Source organism: Onychomys torridus, chromosome 6, assembly GCF_903995425.1.
Source record: "Onychomys torridus chromosome 6, mOncTor1.1, whole genome shotgun sequence".
NCBI classification, from domain to species: Eukaryota; Metazoa; Chordata; class Mammalia; order Rodentia; family Cricetidae; genus Onychomys; species Onychomys torridus.
In genome coordinates this window covers 21,276,385-21,303,024 of record NC_050448.1, presented here as the reverse complement: position 1 = coordinate 21,303,024, position 26,640 = coordinate 21,276,385, and the positions used below count along the sequence as shown (strand labels likewise).

Here is a 26,640-nt window from a genome sequence, read left to right as displayed (position 1 = left end):
AAAATAACTGAGATGGCAGTAGTGGCCCATGACTATAATCCCAGCATTTCTGAGGCAGGAGCAGGAAGATTTGGAATTTGAGGCCAACCAAGGCTACTTGGTGACTCTTAGGTAAACCCAGACTATAGTGCAAGATCATCTTAAAAAAGCAAACTAAGGGGATGGATACATGGCTCAGCAGTCATGAGTGCTTACTGCTCTTCCAGAGAACTGAAGTTCAGGTCCTACCACCCAGATCAGGAGACCTATATGACCTGTGACTCCAGCTGCAAGGGACACACCCCCACACAAAGACTAAATGGTCAGGCATGGCAACTCATGCCTTTCATACCTTGGCCCAGAATTCAGTATATATGTAGGCTAGGCTGGTTGGCTGCCTGGGGAACCCAAAGGTTCTGCTTGTGTCTGACTTAACAATTTTGATATTCCAAGCATATGTTCCATGCCTCATTTCTTTTTGTTGCTCTTATTTTTTTATTTAAGATTTTTATTTATTTATTATTTATACAGTGTCCCGCTTGCATGTATGCCTGAAGGCCAGAAGAGGGCACCAGATCTCATTACAGATGGTTGTGAGCCACCAAGTGGTTGCTAGGAATTGCACTCAGGACCTCTGGAAGAGCAGCCAGTGCTCTTAACCTCTGAGTCATCTATCTCTCCAGCCCGTTGCTATTTTTTTTATTGAGACTTTCACATACTGCGTTTTGATATTTATCCAACCCTCCTACCCCCCAGATTCACACACACACACTCAGCTTTTTAATTAAATTCTGGGGATTGAACCCAGGTATTTGGACTTACAAGGCAAACACTACCAAATCATTGAGCCAAATCAATCAGCTCAGATCAGTTTTTGTTGTTTTTTGATTTTTGAAACATTAGCTATCCTGAAACTCTCTCAGATCAAGTTTTGTTGTTTTTGTTTTTTGAGACAAGATTCTCTGTGTAGCCCTGGCTGTCCTGGAACTTGCTCTGTAGTCCAGGCTGGCCTCAAACTCAGAGAACCACCTGCCTCTGCCTCTTGAGTGCTGGGAGTAAAGGCATGCACCATCACCACCTAGTTTACTATTTTTATTTTAAAATAACTAAACCTGAATTCATCTGTTGTCCTCTACCTTACCCCCCCTTACAGGGTATGTACATGGGCTGGTTATCTGCTTCTGGAAGTGCAGCACGGATTCTTGGGCCTGTGTTCATCAGCCATGTGTACACTTACTTGGGCCCGCGGTGGGCATTTAGCCTTGTGTGTGGAATAGTGGTGCTCACCATCTCACTCATGGGAGCTGTTTACAGAAGACTTGTTGCCTTTTCTGTCAGATACGGGAGGATCCAGGAATAAGCTAGCAGTCTCCAACTCAGCCTTGAGTAGCAAAAACATGCTGAGTAACTTAACTATGAATGGTAAGATGTGCAAAAATATTCTGGGTCATAATCTCCTTATCTTTCTTATACCTTATTGGAGTTCCATGAACTCAACACTGGATAGATAATGCTCTGTAGCTGTGAAACTGCACTCAATGTAAACCGTGGAGCTCTCTCTAAAACAATGGACTAATGCAGTGGAACTGGAGGAAAGTTCTTATCAGCCAGAGCAGAATGAAACTTTTTAAAAAAAAACAAAAATGCAAGTATTTTAATCTTTCATTTTTTTAAAAATAAAAATGCACTAGTATTCAGCTTCCTAATGAAATAAAACTGAGCCTTCAATTCCTTTTAGCCTACCCAGCACAAGCCGAGGCTTTAGTTTTCCTTCCTGCCCAGGGTGAGTCCATCACCTCTTCTCAGTGCAGTTTGCACATTGCACTTCTATTTTATGTTAGAATCTCACTTCTAAATGAACCTGTGAGCAAGAATAATGCTAATATCTGAGGACTAAAGAGGACTAAACGTCAAGGTGGCTTTTACTGCCTTTAAAAGGACATTTTCAAGTGCTAGTAAATTCACATTAGAAACAAATGTGTTTTTTAATACAGTATTAGCAGCAAATGGATCCTTAAAACGATCGCTATTTTCCAAGTCCTTTAAACTGTAGTGCAAACTTTGACCTTTTAGTGTCCCATCTCAATAGTGAGAGAGGAACAGCTGTTCCCAACCTGTCTGCAAACCCATCATAGCAGCAGGACTGCAGCTGGACTTTGAATGCTGTTGACACTCCCTTCTGGTCAGGCTGTGATTTGAGGCAGAATGGCCAAAGACTAATGAAACGGCATAGTTTCTACCTCTGTGTGACCAGAACACTGCTGTATGTGCGGGAAACCACTGCACACCATGCACAAGTGTTCTCCCATTCTGTGACTGTGAATGTCGTACTCTCCACCTCAACTATACAGTCTGCTGAAGCCATCACACTAAATGATGGCTGCATTTTGCTTCAGTCCATTTCTGTTGTCAGGCTCTGGGTTTTAGTCTTTAGGGTCACTTCTGACTTTAAACTCTACCTTTATGGATTATGCAGAGACAGAAGTATTAACTCCTTTGAATGAGAGTTCTCTCCAAGTTCCTGTGTATCACACTAGTTTCTCAAACCAATATTAGGGCTAAGATCCTGCTTCCCTAATACAGTCAAATGAATGGAGGCATAGTTCATATCTAAATGTCTTCAGAGGCTACTCTTGATTGCTGCACTTTTCAGAATAGGAAAAATGCCTGGAAGTTATACTATCAGTTACTTAACTGTGAGAAACTATTTGCACTAGTGACTCAGATTTGCAGAAATATCTGGGCAGAGAAATTTAAGTGTACTGAATGAAGAAGCTTTTATATCAGCACACCATGTGCCCAGCAAGAACATAACACAAGTTCCCCAGACCTAGAATTCTACTACAATAATTCAGGTAATTATAACCTATCAGAAGTGACTGCACCTTCTTTTTTACTGAGGCATGTGTTTCTTGGGAGAGTTGACCAATGCACACTTGCCACCAAAGAAGTGAGGGGAGTGACAGGTTTAGGAAAAGAACTAGAGGGAAAGTTAGCACACGCAAAGTCTTGAGCAGAACAGAGTGTAAATTGAGAAGCAGACGACGACTGTAAGGTAGGAAAACTGTTCGCGTATATTAAAGAAGGGTTCTGGAAAACCTAGCAAAGGGTTATTTCCTTATTTTGAATGGATTGTCACTTCATAAAGCATCTCTAGCCACTATGCTTCTCTATAAAATAAGCTTTTCAAGCTCATTTCATGTATTAAAGTGTAATAAACTCATAATTTTTAATTTAATGATAAACTATTTGTATCAGTTTAAGAATAACTTGTTTTAAGAGAAAATTCTGACTACCATTAACTTAACTGTTAAAGATCTATTTATAACTTAGTCTTACACTGTGAGTATTTATTTCAAATAAAGCAAGATTGTAAGGATCTGTATCTGTCAACTTTCAGTACATATTAAGAAATCCCTATCTGGGCGGTGGTGGCGCACACCTTTAATCCCAGCACTTGGGAGGCAGAGGCAGGTGGAACTCTGTGAGTTCGAGGCCAGCCTGGTCTACAAAGCGCGTTCCAGGAAAAATAAATAAATAAATAAGAAGCCCTGAACACACGCCTATTCCCATGTACTTGTTGAAATTTGAGTAGTAACTGCTAGGCTTATAACCTTAGACTCTATATTAGCTGGTACAGATAGATACTTAAGAGGTTGGCTGTGGAAAGAAAGGTGAGGAAAGGTAATATAGACCAGAAGGAGCCCAACTGAAGAGCAGCACTAGGAAATCTCTCTAGGAACATAAGGATCTGCTGATACTTGGATAAGAGACGACTGGAATGGGAAAGGGTGGGACAAATGCACTTTAGGCAGAAGGCAGGATTGCACACAACCTAGAGGTAAGACATTTGGGGAGGGGTCCAAAGTGGCTGGAGTGTAGGGACTGGAATGTCCTATTAGTTAAATATGGATTCCTCATTAAATTCAAGGTTCTAATTATAAAGAAAAGATGAATAGTATATCATGACTACATTGACAAATGACCATAGTAGATCAAATCTCAATATAAGTGAAATGATAAACCTCAGTAATGATGCCTAATATTTAACTTACAAGATTAAACTTTCACGTTTTCATGTGGTCCAGGGGTTTAGAGTGCTTACTGCTTATTGTGGACTCAGAACCAACACAGTGGCTCACAAATGCCTGTAACTCAGACCCAGAGTATCTGACCCCCTCTGACCGCTGTGGGTGAAATAAAACGTCTTACAAAAGGTGCCTATAAACTCCTAACAAAGTTCCTCCCTCTTGACCTAGCAAGGTAGAGGGGTCCTGTGCAAATTAATGGCCTCCCTCTGCCCAGATGGATGTTTTCTTTGAGTGCCTAACAGCCAGTCTCCTTATCGCCCCAAGCCCCCTTTAGGTCCAAGTTTGTCTTTCCAGTACCCTTTCTTCTCCTGGGGCAATGCAGAACTCCTAGCAGAGAGAAGATAAAAAAAACAGTCTGTGGGTTAAACCAATAAAAGCCCAGTCTCAAAAAAAAAAGGGGGTGGGGTGGGGGGTGGGAGTCATCCAAAACAGTAAACAAAATTTTAAAATGAATTTATAATAACCTATTTTAAAAGAAGTGTTTAACCAAATAAAAATAAACTTACTAATGTGTTTATTTTATAAAATGTATTTGCAGAAAGACTTTATCAGACACAAGTGCTACAAAAATAAATATAAAATATACATGTTTATATATTGCTTATATGTACATTATTTACATATTGAAAACTTCAAAACTAGAGCATGTTTTGTCCATGATTCTCAATGTCTTATTAGTACAGAAAACAGCAAAAATAAACACACCACACACAATTTAGTTAAGTAGAAATAGGAGCACAGAAAAGCCTGAGGGGTTATGTACTTGGAACAAAATCAGATGTCCTAGTTTATTTTATGACCACTGTATCTGGTAATGAAAAATTTTATTCTATTTTGTTTTCTTAGCATATATTTTTTATGATATATTAAAATTCTGTTTTCATAGAAAGGCTTTCTGAAATTATAGTAAATTTAAAAAAAAATTTCACTTTACTTGAAAGCCAACCAAAAAGTCATTTATTAAATATAGACATCTGAAAGGACTTTAGTTAATGAAAACTAGGAGTTGGATTAGAAAACATCAGAAGGATGGAAGAAAGACACTGTAATTTCTGTTTGATGCATTCTGGTAATTTTTCATTTTCTCCGTACCTAAATGAAGCAGAAAAACAACTTCATTACTTGGAACTTAAGAGAATATTCAAAAGCACATTTCTCAGTAATCCTTCAAGGAAAAGAGGTATCTCAAGAAAACAATACACTTACTAGGACTCCAAAATCAACTGAAGTGCACCCAATTTGTTTCTTTCAAAAACAGGACACTTGTTTTGTTTGACAGGTGTATATACTCAGTACAAGCATAGTATTTTTTTAATAAATATTTGATCTGTGATTAGTTGAATACTCAGCGACAGCACTTACATATTGTGAGGACTAGTGGTTTGCCTTTAAAAATGTCTGTCAGTGCTGGGTGATACAGTTCAGTTAAAGGGCTTGCAAGGCATTCACAAGACCCAAGGTTCAATACCTACCACAAAAAACAAGTTTTTAAACAGTCTTTCAAAAGATGGGATGTAACTTTTACTTGGGAAAAATAACCAAGTTTAGTTAATTTAGACTTTTTTCTGAGGGGGTCATATATCCCAGGTAGGTTGCTAGATAGCAAGGATGATCTCCAACTCCTGCTAGCGGTCTGTGTACCATCCATCCAGCCTGAGGTCAATGTTAGATGTCTTCCTCAATCACTTCCAGACAGGTTTCTCACTGAACCTGAAGCTCACCCATGAGACTAGAGATTGGGTAGCAGTGAGCCAAGGATCCTCTTGTCCTCAGTTCCCAGATGCACACTGCCTTGCCTTGTTCCTGGGTGCTAGGGCTCTGAACTAAAGTCCTCCTACTACCTGCAAAGCAAGTACTTAAGCAACTGAGCCACCTCTCCAGCCCTCCGTGTCCTTTTTCTGTTTGTTTATTGAGACAGTCTCACTGAGTAGCCCCTGGCAGCCTGGAAGTCTTTATGTAGGTCTGGCTGGCTTTGAACTCACAAGAGATCCGCCTGCCTCTGCCTCCCAAGTGCTGGAATTAAAGATGTGCACCCCACACCTGGCCCTTCGGTATTCTTTTAAGTAAATAATTAAGTTCATTCTGAAAAGAGTCAACCTAGTTAGGTCATTAAATAGGGGTTATTCAATGAAATTCAAAGAAATCCTACCACTTGAGTTGATTATGAACAGTGTAAATAAAAACTGTCAAAACACTAAGCTTATCAAGTCACTTATTTCAAAGTACAGAGAAAGCAAAATGAAAGCAAGCACTGAATCCCACCTAGTGCTTTAAGAACTTACCTAGTTGTCTGACCATCTGGTGATGTGTAACTGATGGAAGACACGCCTGCTTGGACAACCAGCTGTGACCCATCATTAAACTGAACCCACACAGCTCCGTTAGTTAGCTAGAAAAGCAAGCACAGAAAATGACTACACAGAAGACACAACTGGAGTTGTTCTTTGGGTGGGGTAGGTGGGGTAGAGGGGTGGTTTCAAGACGGATTTTCTTGTAGCTCTGACTGTCCTGGAACTTGCTCTGTATACCAGGCTGGCCTCAAACTCACAGAGATCCACCTGCCTCTGCTCCTAGGTGCTGGGATTAAAGGTGTGTGCTACCATTTTCCAGCACAACTTGCAGTTTTTAAGGGCTCGCTTAAAAGTGTTCTATATGGTTTTGTTTTATTCATTCATTTAATGTTTTAGCCCCCCCCCCCCTCCACTTTTGAAATAGAGTCTCAGTATATAGCACTAGCTGGCCTTGAACTCAGAGATGTACCTGCCTCTGCCTTAAAAGTTCTGGGATTAAAGGCGTATATCAGATTTATGCCTATGGGCGTTTTTCCTTCATGTTACGTCTCTGTGCAACTTGCTCACTGAACTTGAAGAGGCCAGAAGAGGGCATCAGATCCCCTCAGACTGGAATTACAGACAATTGTGAGTTACCATGTGGGACTAAAACTTGGGTTCTCTGCAGAGTAGCAAGTGTTCTTTATCATGGAGCCATCTCTCTAGCTCCACATTTCATTTTTAAGACAGAGTCTCATTACACAGCCCAGACTGGCATTGATTTCACTCTTGCTTCTGCCTCCTAAATACCAGGATTCTAGGCATGTTCGGATACAACCAGACCAGATGCAGCTTTAAAAACAACTGTCTCCAATAACTACAATTTCAGTTTGTAGTGATCTTAGCACTGAAAATATTTTCTTTTTCCTCTTCAGATCATTGCTCTAGTAGCTAAGGCATCATTATATTAAAATGACTCAATAAATTTGGTTTCTCACAAATGTCCACTGGGTTATGGAAGTAGTTTTTCCCCCCATAAAGCATCTTTTCCCGAGACAGGACTGAAGAAGTGACAAAAGATCCCAGGGTTATCTTAGCCACCGACTTGTCCTTGTGCTGCTGCAAATGGAAAGGCATGTGGTGTACATAGGTGAGAAACATGGCCACCTGACTCAAACAGTCCTGTATTTACACCAGGCTTCAGTTACACAGGACTGCAGGACTACACAAATCAATCTACCATAAAAACTATAATTTCAGCCTTTAATCCCAGCACTCGGGAGGCAGAGGAAGGCAGATCTTTTGGAGTTCCAGGCCAATCTGGTCTATGAAGCAAGTTCCAGGACAGCCAGGGCTGTGACACAAAGAAACCCTGTCTAGAGAAAAAAAAAAAAAAAAAAAAAAAACTATAATTTTACTGTCTTTATAAGGGCAACTAGCATAAGTTTTACCAGATTACTTTAAGGGACAAACTAGAGAATGTATGTGAGAAACTCAGGACCACACAGCAGGTGGTGGTCAACAAATGTTAACAAACCCCATTCGCTAGAGTGAATTTTTACTTAATTGTTAAGTAAAAATACATGTGCCACACTCCAAAATTTCCATTCTGCACACCTCCTGATAACATACACAATGTAAAGGTATATACACTAACATAAAATTTTGTAAATTTGAATTCAACATTGATTTTGTTTCTGCCATTTCAAATGTCCTAGACATCATTCTCTACTCCACACAACCCTTAACATAGCATCATCCACACTGTAGGCAACCTGCTATCAACATCAGAAGCCTTCTGATATATACCAATTAAAAAAGCCAAACCAATGAAAAAAGCCAAACTTTTAGGAATATAACCAATGCAAAAATATTAAAAAACTTCCTGGAAAAGAAGTTGTTAAAATAATTTATATTATTGGGTAATAGTTTAGTCAATGAAAAATAAAAAATCAAGACGTCCACAGCACAGAAATTGTCTTTTTCAGAAATGTCTCACCTGTGTAGCCCAACCAACATTTTTCACAAAAACTGATTTCAAAAGCTGTGCTGATTTAGGAAGACTCGAAGAGGAGAAACTTGTTCCTGTGGCAGTGGCTGTGTGGCCAAGTCCTTCAGCTGTAGCCGACTACAAATAATAAGGGAGAAGAAGATCTGCCTTAGCACATTCATAAGTCAGCTTCAGGAAAAGTACAATTGCTTCAGGATTTTAAAACAGAATTTTCTCAAAACGCAAACTCTAAAATTAAAATACCAACCACACATTAAAAGTAAAAATAAAGCAAAGGCAGGCCAAATCATGACTTGTTTTCATTTTAGTAAATTCCATTCCCTTATTTTTAATAGCTAAAGTTAGAGAACGTACATACGTGTGAACACATATACACACTAGTTTTTTATACACTGCATTCTTGTACATTTATATACAGTCTTTCCTGGTATGATAGGTATGACAGTTCACTGAGGAAATTCAATTACTTAACCGTGAGCCATGAGGCAGCTGATAGCATGTGCAAAAACCACTGGCTTATTTAAGCAGACATATGGCACAAAAGCTCAGTGAGGCCGAGTAGGTGATTTTTTTCTTTCTGGGTGGTGCTGGGATCTAAAATATGGATACATGTTAAGCATATATTCTATAACTGAGCTGTACCTCCAACCCACATCTTCACCAGGCACTCACTGAATGTGATACATATTTACTTACAGAAGGATTGAGTACTGGTACCTGTGTTGAGAATGCCACGCTATTCATGCTCAATCTGCTTGGTGATGCTTGCTCTCCCTTTGAGTAGCTTGGGTCCACAGGAGGTGGTGATAAGGCTTTAGGTGAACTAGTATTACCAGGTTTTCTGAAAAAAAGAGAAATGTCTCAATATAGTTCCCTAAAGCTTTTCAATATACAGAGAACTAAAAATTTATTTAGTGTGTGTTTGACAAAGAGTCCCACTATATAGACCTGGCTGGCCTTGAACTCAGAGATCCACTTGTTTCTGCCACTCCAGTGCCTAAATTAAAAGTGTGCGCCACCACACCTGGCTAGTTAAGATTTTAAGTTTCAATTTTATTTATTATCTGCCTATGTGAATGGTGTGCGTATGTAGGCACATATAAGCCCCAGAGTGTGTCTGGAGGTCAAAGATTGACTTTTGGAGTAAGTTCTCTTGAGTTTTATAGAGGTTTCAGGATCGAGCTTAGCGTGCTAAGCATGCATGGCAAGCACTTTTTCCCCTAGTGAGCCATCTCACTGTCCCTTGGAGTTGTTTTGAGGCATGCTGGCCTCCAATTCCTCCTGCCTCTACTTCGTAGGTGCCAGGATTATGGAGTGTGTCACCATGGTGCAACCCTAGACATCATTTACAACAAATTGTGTCTTAAACATTTTAGCCATGGTTAGGAATTATAAGCTTTTACCTTCCTACAATTATTGGGAAGAACGAAGAGCTCCTGCTTCTCTTTTCCTCCTCTGAGATTACAGATTCCAGTGCCAAGCATACACGGTGACCCTAGTACAGAGAAGACTGGCTCCTGTCAACAGTTCACTGCTGCACCATGTGACTGTTAACTGGATGAAAAACAGGTACATACCTCATTAGCATGGTCCATATATATCTTTATTTCCTCTTTCAAGGTAGTAACTTCACTTTCACTTTTTAAAGTGTAAGATTTACCCGTTTTTTCAATCATGTGAATTAAATCTTCTGTTTTGTGTATTTTGGCTCCTGAAAATTAAACAGAAAACCATTCTTTTATCAGTTCTTTTGCAATGCCTATATTTAACTCATTATTAGAGTAGCACATGGCTGTCAGAAAAGTTATTTAATTCATTTACTGATCATTTGTAAAAGGGCACTCCAAATGTCCCACAGACATAAGGCGTCATCTTCCCTCTCCAGCATGTGTCTGTCTGGCTACACATACAGAATGGCAGGGACAGCTGTAATCAGGTGCTGTGATGTGTACATGGGAACCCTTCATGGAGGGAGACAAAGACAAATCAACTCCAGAGAATGCTCTGTTAAACCCATCCATTTGGATTTCAATAAGATATGGATATTGTTTCTCATGCAGTTTATGCCATGAACTGATACAGAGCTAAGCAGAGAAAGGACTACATCTCACATATTACAGATGAATTGCTGGGTGTACAAGAAAAAACTAGATCACATGTAGTATACTCACCATCATAAAACCAAACCTCGAAATCAGCACCAGGAGAATTCTCCATCAAAATACATTTAGCATATCTTGTAAAATAAGTGATTTTGGGAGTTTTAGACCTTACAAGGTGAATAAATCTGGAAGCATACTGATATTTCCGCCAGTATTTTTCTAAAGAAGAAACATATACTCAATATTAAGAAAGAAAACTAAACATACAGTTGTATCTGCATTCTAATTCCTGGTAAGGTCAGACAGCCTCCTTGTTTTTGAAAATTACCTCAACCAAGATGTGTTACTCAGTAGTAATTTCTCTAAATCATAGGTTCTAGGAGCTTATGCAGGAGATAGTTACCAACAATTATAAATTATTTATAGATATTACTACAGTGATTTCAAAGTTAAAAACTAGATACTTCATGTTGAAGTTTTTGATGATTCTGGATAGGCCAATAGCTAAATAGGAGCACAGGCTATAGTTCTGATGGTACTAATACTTCAGAGCTAGTTTTCATGAAAGAGGTCCGTGGCAGTGTAAAATATGAACAGTAGACAGTGGAGTAGAAAGATACACCAGCTCTTCCCAGACACTAAGTACATGAACATGACCAGCATCCAGACTGAAGCCAAGGTAGTTACAACTTAGTACAACCATACATACAGAATTTATGTATATATAAATCTCTCTTCTCAGCCAATCTCTTGAAAATGTACATACCTGGTAAATTGTCAAAGCTGTACCTATTGATGTTGTCAGTAGGCAAGGGTGGTCTATCAGCAAGAGGAAAGCCTCTTCCATCATTTGGATAATAAACAGTGATCTGATTAAAATAAGTAAATAAATAAAACTTCTAATTGTAAACTCTGTTACCAAAAAGTACATAAGGTTCTATGCTAAACATTAATTTAGAAAAACATTAGTTTTTAAAAGTAACACAGTATTCTAACCTAAAAGTTTATTACTAGTTACAATTATTTTAATTTTTCAGTTTGTGAATTCCAATGATACATATTAAATACCACATTGTAAAAAGAACTCAATGCCAAATGTTTAAAGTCACACCTAAAATTACAAGTGAATAAAATTAGTACGCTACCATAGTCCCATCACTAGATATCTGAAGAACTTCTTTCACATATCCTTCAGATGCACACTCTTTTAGAAGCTCCACACACACCTCCTCTGAATCAAGGATGCTCACCTAGAGAAACAGAAAAATTGATAAATTGTTTTTTAAGAACACTTTTGGCACATAATACTTTAGAGGGAAAAGTACTCAACCATAGCAGAAATAGCAAAATCCAACTGCTGCTTCACTTCGGCAGTCTAGAAAAACAGAGATGTACCTGGGTGCAGTTGTGAGCCAGAAGGTATAAAGGTGAGAATATGTAATTAAGTATGAAATTCTAACCAATGAGCAAAAAGCAAGCAGAAGGTAGGGTGGGGTGACCCTGAAGACAATGGAGACCAAACAAAGCCAAGACTGGGTGACATGAGAAACAGAACAAACAGGATCAAGATGGAACCACAAAGAAATTATTCCATCTTCACACATGCTCATTGAATTCTAAACACAGAAATGCATATTACTTTAATTTTAATTGTCTTTTTTAAGGCTATATATTCTAACTTACTCTTGATTTGAAACAAAATGTAGAAAAATCACACTGTAGGCATAAATAAAGTATTTTAACATAACATGTAGCCAGTATTATTTTAAAAAAATATAAATAATTTAGGGGTTGGAGAGGTAGTCCAGTGGTTAAGAGCACTTGTTGCTATTGCAGAGGATCTTGGTTCATGTCCCAGAATCCACATGGTGGCTCATAACTGACTGTAACTCCAATGCCAAGGAATGTAATGCCCTTTTCTGGGCTCCCTGGGCACCAGGCAAACATGTAGTACCCATACATACATGTAGGTGAAACACAAAATTCAAAATAAATATATTAAAAAACATCAGTAACTTAAAAGTTACAAACTTATCAGAATCAACTTGCCATTCTCAAAAGCTAGAGGGCACCAGGATGGTGGTACACACCTGCAATCACAGCATTCATGAGGCAGAGGCAGAGGATTGCAAGCCCAAAGCCAGCCTGGATTACCTACTGGAAACTGTCTTCAGCACACACAACAAAAACCAATACTACCTATCTAAACCAGAGGGAAGCAAATGCTATTTTTCCATGAATACTAAATTTTTCTCGAGTGTTACGTTTATATAATACCTCAAATTTCAAAAATATCATAGAAAACTAAAAAGATCACACTTAAGAATTGTATTCCAAGGAAAATGTCAAGTAGTAACTTAGAAAAAATAATCAGCATACCACAGCCTTTTTGGTTTTTTGTCTGATTGGTTTTAATCTGTGAGCAATCAAAGGAGATGTAATGCTTCGTAAGGTCGGTTTCTGGTGACCCAACGTTGACTCCATACTCCTGTTCTTGCTTTGTTCAGAACGAGGAGGTAAGCCCAGTTCTTGTTGCATGATCTCAGGTTTACTGTGATGTGCAGTCATGTACTTTGTTGTACTCAGCTGCTTGACAGGATGAACGTTAGCAGACGTATCAGCATTCTTGCTGGCTCTTGTATCAGTCCAAGCATTTCTTAACACATCCCATGAATCTGGATAGCTCTGGAAATCTCTGTTTGGACTAGCGGTGCTGTGTTCATTAGTCTCTCCTAAATGAGCTAAAACATACATTAAAAAAGCAGTTTAGTAAAATGTACCATAATATGCTGATTATAATAGCAGGGTTTTTTGGGGGTGTGTGTGTGGCAGGGGCATGTTTGAAGACAGGGTCTTTCTATGTATTCCTGACTGTCCTGAAACTTACTATGTAGACCAGGCTGAACTCAAACTCAACAGATGGGCCTGCCTTGTCCTCCCAGGTGCTAGGATTAAAGGCATACTACACCACACCCTGACTAGCACTTTTTACACAACAGAAAAAGCCAGTTACAAACATTTGGGTGTTATACTGAGAAGTCTCTTTAAATCAGTAAATTATAGCTGTTCTTTGCTATAGGGAGAAATGTTTAATTACATTGAAATGACAGATGTGCTAATTAATTCCACTGTAACTATTTTACTATTTACTGTTTTACTATTACTATTAACATTATTCTATATCTTAAATATATGAAGACTTTAAAAAATAAGCTATTAAGAAAACGAGCTCTTAATAAATAAGGACAAAAAAAATAGTTAAAGGAACATTTAAAGCCAGGTGGAAGAAACACTTTTAGTATTCTTATGGCTATGAAAATGAACTAATATGAAATCAAGTTTTCTTTCTTTCCCTTTTTTTTTGCTTTTCAAGACAGGGTTTCTCTATGTAGCCCAGGCTGTCTTTGAACTCAGAGATCTGCCTGCCTCAGCTTCTTGAGTGCTGAGATTAAAGGTGAGTGCCACTACTGCCTGGGGAAATTAATTTTTCAATCAAAGCAAAACCAAGTTACTCATTCTAAAGCAAGTCAATGTTCATCATAAGGAATTCTGATAAGAATTTTCAGTCTACAAAAGAAAAAATAAGTAAATTTTCTTTACTATAAAGATTATTTATCACACCTCTACTTAGAAAATATGCAACTAAAAGCAAGACTACCTTCAGTATCTCTAATAATTAGTATTACAAATGTATTTGTACCTATATATTTAAAAGCTCTTATTGAAGTCTATACATTCATATTTCATATGGTTTCAGAGTTAACCTTTAAAAAATTTTGTTTCTGCATGTGTATGTGTACCTTTGTGTATACCTGTGCACTGTGGACATGCAGTGCCTGACTATCAGATCTCCTGGAACTGGAGTTACAAGTGGTTGTGAGGCACCTGCTGTGGGCACTGGGACCTGAACTTGGATCTTCTGGTAAGAGCAGCAAGTGTTCTTAACCACTGAGCCATCTCTCCAGCCCTTCAGGTTCACATTTTTAAAAGGGCCTTAAAGAAATAATTACATAAAACTCTCTATAGTAAATTTTAATTATCTTCTTTCTTTCTTTTTTTTTTTTTTTTTTTGAGACAGGGTCTCACTTATGCAGCCTAGCTGGTCTTGAAATCATGGTCTCCATGCTTCAGCCTCCCAAGTGGTATAACTAAAGGCACAGGCCCATGTCCTGATGCTATTTTTTTTTAAGGCTGTTAAGTGATCAATTACATAGAACTCTAGTTTTTCAGTATTAAACTCTAAGAATTTCCATCACAATTTTATTTAAAATGACTTTGTAAAGCTTCTTGCCCTTGCATTCTCATTATAAAGAAAAATATTTTCTATCAATTATCCATCAAATATTAAAATTGGAGCAGAACAGATTGGAGCAGAACAGATTGGAGCAGAATGACTATATTATTTATATAAAGGTTATTTCTCCAAATAAAAATAACCTGTAAATAAGTACAAGACTGCAAATATACAAGGCAGTTTTGTAGTTTAAAAAACCAACCAACCAGTAAGTATATATGGTCAGATCAATTCCCTTTTAGACTTCTGAAAATCATACATGTCTCTCGAAAAGGAAACCTAACAACTCCACTAATGAGAGCTACTATCTCACACTCCCCAAAACACAATGGTGAAAGATGATCTCCTCCTCCAGATGCTACCTTTTAATTGTCTTTCCCACCCACCTTCTGTTGGGGTTGTTCATTAATGGGGGACACTTAATATCCACATTCTTGATAATGACCTAGGGCCAGCTGCTTAAATGTTTGGGTTTCAGTAGCTGTGTATTTCAGTCTGAAGAACAATGGGCAAACTAAAATCCTCACATTGGCTTCTCACAAGTAAAGTCAGGCGTCCTTTGATTACTTCATGGGCATTGATAACAACAGTTTTGATACAGGCATCACCAGAACAGGCTTCAAGGTCCAGCCGGAGGCAGGACTACTTGGGAATCCTTGTTCTACTTAATCACAGAGCAGCAGTGCAAACCAAGTTATGTACAATTTGCTCATATATAAATAGCTTTCTTCTTCATATTTGTAATGTAAACTTAAACTAATCATATACATTCAATATTAAGGAGAGTAGATAGCTTAAATATTTAAAAGTATTAAGTTTATTATTACAATGTTTTATTGAAATTTACTGGAACTGTCTTCTTGAATATAAGCAGAAAACTGCAATGTTTGGCAGGTTCCAGGTCAGTAAATTTTAATTAAATACTCCATTAAAAACTCACCATTCATTTGCAGATTCCCAAACCACTGCTGTACCGTTTCCATCTGAGGTGTCTGGTCTACAAATGGAAAAGGAGTTTTTCCTAGACAATGATGATTGGAACTGCAGAGGAAAAAAAAAAATACCATAAAGCAATTATTAGGGAAAGAGGGATTAGGAACAGAATCTAGGGGTACATACATACACACACACTGAATATGTATGTGTTCTATGACAGTAGAATTCCTGGTCCCTGAACATTTTCAGGCAGAAACCCTATAAGAGATTTAAATACCAGAAATTTTAGAATCGCAGAAAACAGTATTTCTATAATCATCTCTAAAACTCCTATGCCAAAATGACATAGCACTGTATGTCTACTATCCTCTTAGAAGTTTATAATTCAAACATTAAAAGATCACACACAAAACTCCCAATTGGGCATTAAAATCAGTGCTCATATCAGAAGCAGTCAGTACCACAGCTATCCCTCAGTCAGCCTCAGCTTCCCTCTACATGCAACTACTAGCAGTCCTTCAGGGATCAAACCTGCTCAATAAATGCTATGCTGTGCTAGAGATCTGCTCCAAATAACACATCTACAAATTTAAACACACATACACTTTTTTTTTTTTTGCAGTGCTGAGAACTGACTTGTGGGAACTACGCATTTCAAGCCACTGTTCTTCCACTAAACTATATCTAACCAGCCTAGACACACTTAAGAGACCTTAATCAACAATAACATAAAAGCCTTTTTTGCTTTAAAAAAAGACTAGCCTAGAACTTGCTGTCACAGATTGGGTTCAGCTGCATGATCTTTCTGCCTGTGTCTCCCAAGTTCTAGGAGTATAAACACATGCCACCATGCCTGGCTCAAAATTGTAATTCTATTTCTGTAAGGGAAACACCTAGGCATTTTATAACCCCACCTTATTTAGATGCAGCTTTATATCTGTGCTAATACAATGTTTATCAACATGCTATTAAAAGAATTATCCTTGCACTCCTTGGTCATCATCAGATCTTTCAAAAGATCTACAACTATTGGCTGTTTTATCTTTAAGGAAGTTTAAAAAATTGATATTGCTGAATGTGGGTAAATACCTCTCTTCATTTTCCTCCAGGGATCTTCTGGGCTTTGAAAGCATTTCTACTGAATGACATCGTTCTATTGAGTATGTTTTTGCTCGAGACTGATTAGAAGTGCTGGATCTATCAGAGGAATGAGCTCTACGAAGGTATCGAGAATGCGGCCTTTCTTCTGCATCTTCAATTACTCTTCCCCGTCCCCTATTATTAGTTTCTTGGTCTGGGTTTCCCCATTGTGTACAAAAATTGCTTCCATCTCCTGAAGAAAAGTCACTTAAATTCTTATTTTTTGGAAATACAGTAATTTTATTTGGAAGTGACTGACCAATCAAAAGTCTTCTTCTGTCAAGTAAGCTACCACTCAAACTGGTACTGGAAGACGCTGTAATTGTTGTGGAAATTGTGGCATGCCCACTATCCATGGAGTCCTCTACAGTCCCTAAGTCTTTACTTTTTGTTGAAGGATTTCGTGACATAAAAGGATGGTCCAATACAGAAGACAGACTTAACCGATCTGCAGGATTCCTACGAAGTAACTGGTGGATAAGGTCCTGGGCCTCTCTTGACAAAAATGTTGGCATTTCATAATCTGCCAATACTACTTTATTCAATGTGTTCTTGACTGTATCAGTGTCAAAAGGTGGTCTTCCAATAAGTAATGTATAAAACATACAGCCCAATGACCAGATATCAGATTCAAGTCCATGTGCACTTCGAGTTGCAATTTCTGGTGAAATGTAATTGGGAGTTCCACAGAGTGTGTAGTGCTTTTCATGCGGCATTTTCAATTGTGTTGCTAGTCCAAAGTCAGCAATTTTTATGTTCATATTACGTGTAAGTAATATGTTAGAGAGTGTGAGGTCCCGGTGTAATATGCCATGAGAATGAAGATACAACATTCCTGTGATGATCTGGTGCATGAATTGCCTAGCTGTGAAGATGGGAAAAAAAGAAAACAATTCAAAAGTTCTGGAAATTCCAATGTTTAGAATACATGATAAAACCTAGTACACATGCCAGAGTATTGCATTAAAATCCTAGCCTGCAGCTTATATTGACCAACAAAAACATCACTCTAGTGATATAATGCTAACTAGGCACTCGTTTTAATCTTTGCTTTTTCCAACTTAGGAGATAAGGGAAGCCAAATTTTATACCAGCTCAAAGTGGTTAGGGTAACTAGGGTATAACCAGATATCCACAAAATTAAGAAAATTATTTAAAATTGTACAAATAGTTCATAGATATCAGCTCCTAGGGAAAATCTTATTTTTAGTTCCTAAGTGCCAAGTATGATAAACAAGCTGCCACACCCATCCAAGCATTTACATGGGTGCTGGTGACCAAACCCCAGTTCTCACACTTTACACAACCTCCATTGTAAACATTTAATGTATTTCTTCCTTTCTTTTTTTTTTGTTTTTGTTTTTTTGAGACAGGGTTTATCTGTGTAGCTTTGGAGCTTGTCCTGGATCTCATTTTGTAGACCATGCTGGACTCGAACTCACAAAGATTCGCCTGGCTCTGCCACGGGAGTGCTGGTATTAAAGGAGTGGGCCACCATTCTCCAGTTTAATATAGTTCTTAATACTTTCCTGCATGCTTGCATATATTTAAAGCTATAGACACATTATAATAAATGCTTTTAAGATATCAAAAAAGGGTATAAGAGTAGTTTAATTAACTACTTCTTTACTGTATATCTTAATGTTATTTCTTTAATAATACCATATATCTTTATTTTACCTAATTGCCATTGAACATTTGTGTAATTTCTAATGTTTCAAGATTACAAATAATATTGGAATAAACATTCTTGTGCATTTATAATTTTTGTGTATGTTATGTGAGTTTCTCTGCAGTGTGGTATATATATTCTATATACTTATAGTACATGTATATTCAGAGATATGAAAATTGCTTAGTTTCATGCCTTGGCAAGTTAGCCTTTAAAAGACTGTATTTTCATACACACTCTATTAACATCAAACAGTCTCAATTCAGTGTGTGAAAATGGTCTTTCATTATTTTGTTTAGCACCCTCATGACTACTATTGACTTTGTATCTTTTCATGTTTATTGGTTATCTGAGCTCTCTCCTCTGTGAATAGTTTGCTCGTACCCTCTAGTTTCTTATGATTATCCTTTCCCTGTTAGGTATATCTTTCATTTTTCAACATGAAGTTTTTGTTATACACACTGCACACACACAAATTTGTCAGTAGAAAACAAGGAACCTAGGGCCTTGTGCATGCAGATCAAATAAACACGCTACCACTGAATTACAGCCCCAACCTGATCAGTCATACAGTTTGCAGGTATTTTCTTTCCATCTTTATCAGTCATTCAGTTTGCAGGTATTTTCTTTCCATCTTTGTCTTAAACTTTGTTGGTGGGAGGGAGATATATCTTTGGTTGCATGTACATTTTTAAGATTAATTCAGGCTAACAGATACTTTTTTTCCCTTATAAATATTGTCTTATTCAATGAATCCTTTATAGACAATTACAAAGTAGTCTGAAAAATACAGAAACTACCATTAAGTATTATATTTATACTCTCTCTTCCATTTATATTATTATGTTATAATAAATATAATATATAAATATTATATTTCCTCAGAATAAACATTTATCAATGGAATTTGAGAGAAAGCTTATCAACACTTCAGTTTGTGTTAATAACTATTTCCAAGAGATTAAAATGTATAAAACCTCCATTAAGCCAGTGTAATGGTTCAGCACGTAAAGCCGCTTGTAACCAAGTTTGATGAACTGAGTTTTATATCTGGAATCCACATGACACAATGAGAGAGCCAACTCCCTAGATTGATCTCTGACCATACCACCACACACAAATGAATAACAAATACTAAAAACAAAAGCAAAAGCCTATCAGCAGCCTTATTCCTTAGCTCTATCTGCAGGATCAGTATCAGTTATAGCTTGGAAAAAAGATCAGTAGTTTGACAACATACGGACCTTATCTGAGTTGAGAAAATGGGTGGTGGTGAAATTCATTTTGTATGTCACAGAAAAACACTAGGTATGGAAAAGCTTTGTCACTATGCTCATTTAAGTATTTACTGTGAGGATATATTATATGGGAGTCTCAACCATGCTCTTAGAAGCTGAGCAGTAAGTTAAAGGAGTTCAGGCACAATGCTCTCAATGTCTATTAGGAAACTTAGTCATCAAACACACTATATGTAGTTTTCCAGATCTGAAAGGATTTATAATAAATTGTTACCAATGATTTAATTTAAAATATATTTTGGAGAACAGAAGGCCAACAAACTTCTCTCTCTATTTGTGTGATATGTGGTTTATAAATACCAGCTTTTGAGGGGACACAATTTAATAAAATAACAATTGAAATAGTTTTATTTGTGGCTGGAGAGATGGCTCAGCTGTTAAAAGTGCATACTGCTCTTACAGAGGACCCAAGTTCTATTCCCAGCACCCATGTTAACCCTCCATGGGCGTGGGCACCTACCTGCACTACATGCACATACTCATACACAGATGCACACTCATACACACAGCTTAAAAAAAGAAATCACTGAGACTGAAAGGGCTGCTCAGTGGTTAAGAGCTGATCTTCCAGAGGACCTGGATTCCCAACACCCACATGGTGGCTCACAATCAAATTCCACAGAATACAACATCTTCTGCATTTCCTGGGCCCCAGGCACACATGTGGTGCACACACATACATGCAGGGAAAAACCCATATATGTCAAATAGATAGATAGATAGATAGATAGATGAACTAAGCTAGGTGTAGTGGCAAACATCTTTAATCCCAACACTTGGGAGGCAAAGATAGGAGTCTCCTTGTCATTTCAAGATCAGTCTGGTCTATATATTGAGTTCCAGGACAGCAAGAGCTACATAGTAAAGAGACCTTATCTCAAAAACACAAAACAAATTTTTTACTAAATATTACAAAACAGCACCTTCAAAAACCAAGTGTTTACCAAACAAAGAGAAAAACTCTATATCCCAACCTAAAAAAGACACCTACCTTCACTTTCTGAGAAAGGTTTCATTCGGTTCTTTAAATACCTGTTCATTTCTCCATTATGGCACATTTCTAACACCAGGTATACATAATTGTTATCTTCAAAGTAATTATAAAGCTAAAACAGAAAAGGGTGCAGTCAATTACACAAACATCAAGCCTTCTTACTTGCTTGTATACACCTGTATCTTACCTCCAAAACAGAAGGGTGTTTCAACTGGCAATGTATTTTCACCTCATTCTGGACTCTCTGTACCATTCCAGCTTTGTACATGGCTTTCTTATCTATCTAAAAATAAGAGAGGCCAGATTTATTTGATTTTGGGGTTCGTGGTTTGAACCCAGAGCCTTGAGCATGCTAGAGGAAAGCACTCTACCAAGCTATACCCCAAACCCATACAAAAGTCCCAACATGAATCTAAAATTGTCTGAAGTCTTTTTATATGTCTTTGAAGTCAACTTACTCTTATCTATGCTCCACCCTTGCACCTAGCAGAATGAATTCTCAGTTTGTCCAGTGTATTTACGTTGTAACAGAGGGTGGACTTCCGATCTTCCTTTTTCCAACTCCTCAGAGCTGAGATTACAAGTATGTACTCCCATGCTCGACAATAATGGTAGTTTGGATAATTATAGCTATATATAAAAATTGTCCTGACTTCTTCCCATTACCTTAAGTATTCATAGTAACAAAATGTACTAGTCTCCTGAACACTAATAAAATATAAAACCTTCACTTAAGCAAGGCTAAAGGTTCTCTTAAATGTCCCCAAGTTCAGCTGCTGCACATAGCAACACTGTCTTTTGGCTATGCAAAATCACACACATACTCTCTCTCTCTCTCTCTCTCACACACACACACACACACACACACACACACACACACACACACGGTAGGGTGGCAGTGTGCACAGCCTTTAGTTGATAAAGACTGTGACATTTTAAATAGCATGCCTCTCTAGTCTCTTGCAAAATACTGGAGAAAGAGTCACTAATACATCCTTACCATTTTGATTGCAACTTCCAAACCGGTGTGAATGGACTCAGCTCTGTAGACTCCAGCAAATGATCCTTTACCGAGTAGATTTCCAACCTTAAAGTCCTTTAAAAAAGATTAAAGATTATACGTGAACTAGAAAGTAAGGAAGTTGGGTAGGAACTGGAATAAATCTGGTAAAATGGGCCAGACAGGAAATATGACAAGGTTCAAGCAGCCATCAGACCTCGATGATGCAGGTGTCTGGGGTGGAAGGCATCTTGATGCTCTGCAGGCCTGCCTGAGCTCCAGCTGGGATCCAGACTGAGTACGCTAATGAGCTGGTTAGCTCGGCTCCCTCCTTCCGACCACCCGGCTCCCGCCGCCGCTCCCGCCACGGTAACCGCCGTCCCCAGGAAGGGGCAGGCGGAGCAGCTCCCCGAGCGCGGCTTTGGAGGCGGGAGTGGGGAACCGACACCAAGGGATGGGGACCGGGCGGGGCGCACAGCTGGAGATACACCTGCTGGGTACCAGGCGCCCACGGGGGGAGGGGCGGGGGCGGGCCTCTCCGCCCGCATCTCCGCAGTCCGTCCCCACCACAGCGCCCTCCTGCCTCTGCTGCCCGCAGCCCCCCAGCTTCACCGAAGTGGTCACTGAGCGCCTTAAGCAGGGCGTCCTGGAGCCCGCGCTCGCTCGCTTGTCCGCTTGCCCTCCCGCCTCGATTCACCGGTGTCTGTACCGAGCCCTATCCCGATCTTCTCTCCAGCACTGCGCTCGCCTCGCTCAGTCGGCCCCCGAAGACCAGCGCGTGCTTCACCCAGACCTTCCCTCAGCTCCGCGTCCGCCCGCCTCACCTCGATCCTCTCCCCGATGCACGCCGCCATGTTCCCGGGCCGCTGGCGCCCCGGACTCGGCCGTCTCGCAGTCCCTCCGAGGCAGCGCTCCGAGCAGCCAGCGGGTCTTGGCGCCCATCGGGCTGCACTCTCTATGCCGCCGCCGCTGGCGACGCCGCCAACGCCACCGAAAGGTACCCCCGGTACCTCCTGAGGCCTGGGCGGCGCCTCCGTGCTCCCATTTTGAAAAATTCCCGCCGGTCTCTGAACGAGCCAGTCTGGCGGTGACGTCAGCACGCTCGCCGCTTCTGAGAGGATGAGTGACGCGCATGCGCAGGAGGGGGTGCCGGGTGTCGGCGCTGTAGGCCGGAAGTGGACAATAGTTTGAGGGAAAGCGACCAGTTGTGAGGCTGACCAAAACGCCGATTAACCGTGAACGGTTGGAACTGGCAGGTTATGTCTCGACTCAGTTTCAGAGCCAGGGGCAGAGCGCAATAGTAGAGGGCCTTCCTAGCACGCGCCGAGCTTGGCTTTCCCTAGCAAATCTTTTTAAAAGGTTTTTAGACTACCTAAAGAGAACTGGGGAAAAGTCCAGCCGGGCAGTGGTGGTGCACACCTTTAATCCCAGCATTTGGGAGGCCGAGACGGGCGGATCTCGGACTCGTCTACAAAGCGAGTTCCAGAACAGCCAGGGCTACACACAGAAACCCTGTCTTGACATTGCCTTCCTTAGAACACCCTTCATGTACCCGCCCCCCCCCCCCGCCCCCCAAGCATTAAAAGCTGGGCATAGTGACTCATTACCGAAATTACAGCTTTTGGCAGACTAAAGTAGTGTTGCCCTCAATTTGGGGCCAGGCCTGGAGTTTCAACATGTTCTAGGCTAACTTGGGCTACCTGTCTCACAAAATCAGTAAGTGTACAGTCAGGTTTGCTTTTTTAGCCTAATTGTCCGGAGATCTTAAGTCTATAAGAAGATGAAAAGTAAGACTTGTTTTCTGAAGGCCCCAAGTAGTGTGTTATCTCCCAGTCTGGCTGTGTTGTATCTTCTTTCAATAGAAATCCTAATAGTGTTAGTCAGCCAGGTCTAGATTGCTCCTCCCAAATACCAATGACTGGAGGACAAGTAGTGAGGCCTGGAAAAAGTGCATTTGGGAAGCCAGCAAACCAAAGATGGCGGCTTTTTGGTAACCAACAAAGGTCATCTTAGGGGACCCGGTTCTCAAAGGGCAATTTATAGTCAGGAACAGGAGCAAGACACAGTGGACACTGTAAGTGAAGTCCTCATTAGGGGCCTTTTTTTTTTTTTTTTTTTTTTTGTCTTTGTAATATCCTTGAAATAACCAAATGTAAGCCATTCTCCATATTTTTTTTTTAGATGAACACATTGTTACCCCAAAAGCTAAGCATTATTTTACAAGTACTTGGCCAGAACTTTTCAGTTATTGTGAAAGTCTGTGGGCTAGATATTTGATGCAGTGATCGAGAACTTGCTGCTCTTGGAGAGGACCACACTTGGTTATCAATCAGCATTCATGGCTATCAGCTCACCTGTTAACTCCAGGTCCAGGGTCTCTGATGCCATCTTCTGGCTTCTGTAGGCATCACACTCACGAACACAAACCCTTGGTCACATACTTTACAAAAATAAAATCTAAAACCAAAAACCTATTGATCTCACTAAGTGCCAGACATCCTCAGAGCTGCTTGAAAACAAAGATAAATATGCCTGCCATTTGGAGCTTGCACTTTTGTGTGAAAAGAGATAATTTTTAGCTAACACATACTTCAAATATATACAGTGATAACTACACATCAAAAAATACCTGGAATTTAACGGGTTCCATTTTAGTTTAAGGAACATTTACATCTATAGAAACATTCTCTAATTTTCAACATGATTTAATGATCTAGAATTTTAATTTCAAGCACATGAGCATATAGAATTTCTTTTGTAATGTCTTAATAGGCAATTTTTTGACAGGGTCTTGCTATGTACTTCAGGCTGGCCTTGAACTCCAGATCCTCTTTCAAGTGCTGGAATTTCAGGTGTATGCCACCATATCTGGCTTCATAGGTGAATTAGACTATTGTCTAAATTCTGTATGACAGGCTTTGGTATTCCTGGGCTTTACCTTGTGGCCTTACTGTTTTTGTAAATATTCCATGTGTATTGCAAGTTTGTCTGAGTCCATTCAAAAGTCCATGACAACTGATATAAGTCTATTTTTATCCAATCACTTTTTGTTCTGTTTATAATTTATTGCCTTCCATTGTCACCTTCACTGTATTACTTTCTATTCTGAGACTCCTGTGTCAGGGCTGTTCTATTTCTGGGGAATTATCTATAATCAAAGCATACCATTTATTTCTAAATGTTTCATTTGTACTATTCATGTATGGGGCTCAAAATATTTACATCAACACATTTGGTAGGTATTTTCTTAGCATAACTTTTCTATTACATCATTTTGGGGTCTTTCTGAAAGCCACAAACAGTCTTCAAACTGGCAAATGTCTGACATCTCTTAGTTATTGGTAGTTAGGTTTTTATTTGCTTACTTGGATACAAGGTTTCTGTAGCTCTGACTAGCTTGGTATGGGTATGTGGACCAGGCTGGCCTCTGTCTGCTTACCTAGTGCTGAGATAACCAAAATTAGTACCTCATCTGGCTCCCAGATAGTTTATGTTGTTTGATTTCTGTTTTCCTTGCTGCTTTTATGCATTTAGTACAATTTGTTTTAAGTTACCTCCTATTCTTACTGTCATTCTAGTCTTCTCCAGTCACTGAGAAAATCATTTCAGGTTTATCCTGCTCTATTGGCAGTGAGTAAACAGGTGGCCAAAAGCATCATTGTGGAAAGAGTGCTGGGATGCTGACATCATGCCGTCTGCGAGATTTATGGGCTGTGCGAGCCATCTTGAGTCTATTTATCCAAAGGAGGAAATTTTGAGGGTAAATTATAAAAGATATCCATATAATCTGAAAGTCCCTCCTTACCTCTAAATTGTTCTCTTTTATATTATATAGGTGGAGTTTTTTTTTTAAAGAAACCCTTTCAAATTTTCAACTTATGAGCAGCTGAAATGAATAAATGCTTATAATTCACTCATCTAAGACTTTAGAATATGTGTATTTCATTGGGAAATTTAAAGTACATGGTATAAATTTTTTTTCAGATTGATGATACATACCTTTTAATTTTTTACAGACTATCTCTGACCACCCCCAGAAGATTAACATTGCATACATTTTTATCAGGCATAGCAATTATTTTTGTGCCTGGAACTGGCTTTGTAGATCAGGCTGGCCTTGAGCTCACAGAGATCCTCTTTCCCCTGCATCCCAAATACTGGGATTAAAGATGTATATCACCACACATGGCTTCATCTTATTTTTGAGCACTAAAACTGCTCCTCACCAAATAGCTAGATTAGATCGGTCATCAAGGCCCAGGGATCTATTTCCATTTCCTTGGTTAGTGGCAAGTATGACTATTAACCCCAGCTGTTTTTTTTTTTTTTTTTTTTAAAGTGGGTGCTCCAGATCCACATGCTTGTACTTGCATTTTACATCTCTCCAGCCCCAGGAGCAGCAGTTCCTTTTTATATTATTGTACTCTGTGTGTGTGTGTGTGCTATAGTCAGGACAACTTTGTATAGTTGGTATCACCCTTTCCATCATGGGATCTAGGGACTAGATTCAGATCCTCAGGCTTACGTACCAAGTGCTTTTATGGGTTGAGCCACCTCGACAGCTCCAGGAGCAGCAAGTCATAAACAGAGGACTGGGGAAGAAGTTCTTCTCAATCTACTGAGAACTTCCAAAGCTTCCTTTCCATCAACACACCTAACATTCACAAACTACCATATAAGATTTCAGAATTAAGTGTCTGAAAGTTTGCATATCTTGCCAGGTTACTCAAAAACTCTCATTGCTATGCAAATTTCTTTAAAATAATCTGGTGACCTGCCCTCAATGTTTCATGCAATGTAATGAGTAGAGTTAAACACTTGAAAATTAAACCTCTGGTGTGCAAAACTCATGG

General features: G+C 39.2%; 2 protein-coding genes across 2 annotated transcripts in view; one reads left to right on the top strand and one right to left on the bottom strand.

The window, feature by feature from the left end:
• Positions 1-3,360, top strand: part of Mfsd8 (major facilitator superfamily domain containing 8) — a 29,298-nt gene extending 25,938 nt beyond the window's left edge. Inside the window, exon 12 of the mRNA XM_036189463.1 lies at positions 1,133-3,360. Within this exon, the coding sequence (XP_036045356.1) occupies positions 1,133-1,339 (207 nt within the window). The 3' untranslated portion in view covers positions 1,340-3,360. The remainder of the gene's footprint in view (positions 1-1,132) is intronic.
• Positions 3,361-4,922: 1,562 nt separating this feature from the next.
• Plk4 (polo like kinase 4) lies at positions 4,923-22,817 on the bottom strand. The gene is made up of 16 exons (XM_036191034.1): positions 22,612-22,817; positions 21,788-21,883; positions 20,975-21,070; positions 20,785-20,899; positions 16,773-17,688; positions 15,688-15,788; positions 12,833-13,194; positions 11,599-11,703; positions 11,220-11,322; positions 10,523-10,672; positions 9,929-10,062; positions 9,755-9,846; positions 9,069-9,192; positions 8,340-8,468; positions 6,353-6,459; positions 4,923-5,162 (listed from the first exon to the last, which is right to left on the bottom strand). The coding sequence occupies exons 1-16, from the start codon at positions 22,639-22,641 to the stop codon at positions 5,060-5,062; spliced, it is 2,763 nt and encodes a 920-aa protein (XP_036046927.1). The 5' UTR covers positions 22,642-22,817; the 3' UTR covers positions 4,923-5,059.
• Between the last annotated feature and the right edge of the window lie 3,823 nt (positions 22,818-26,640).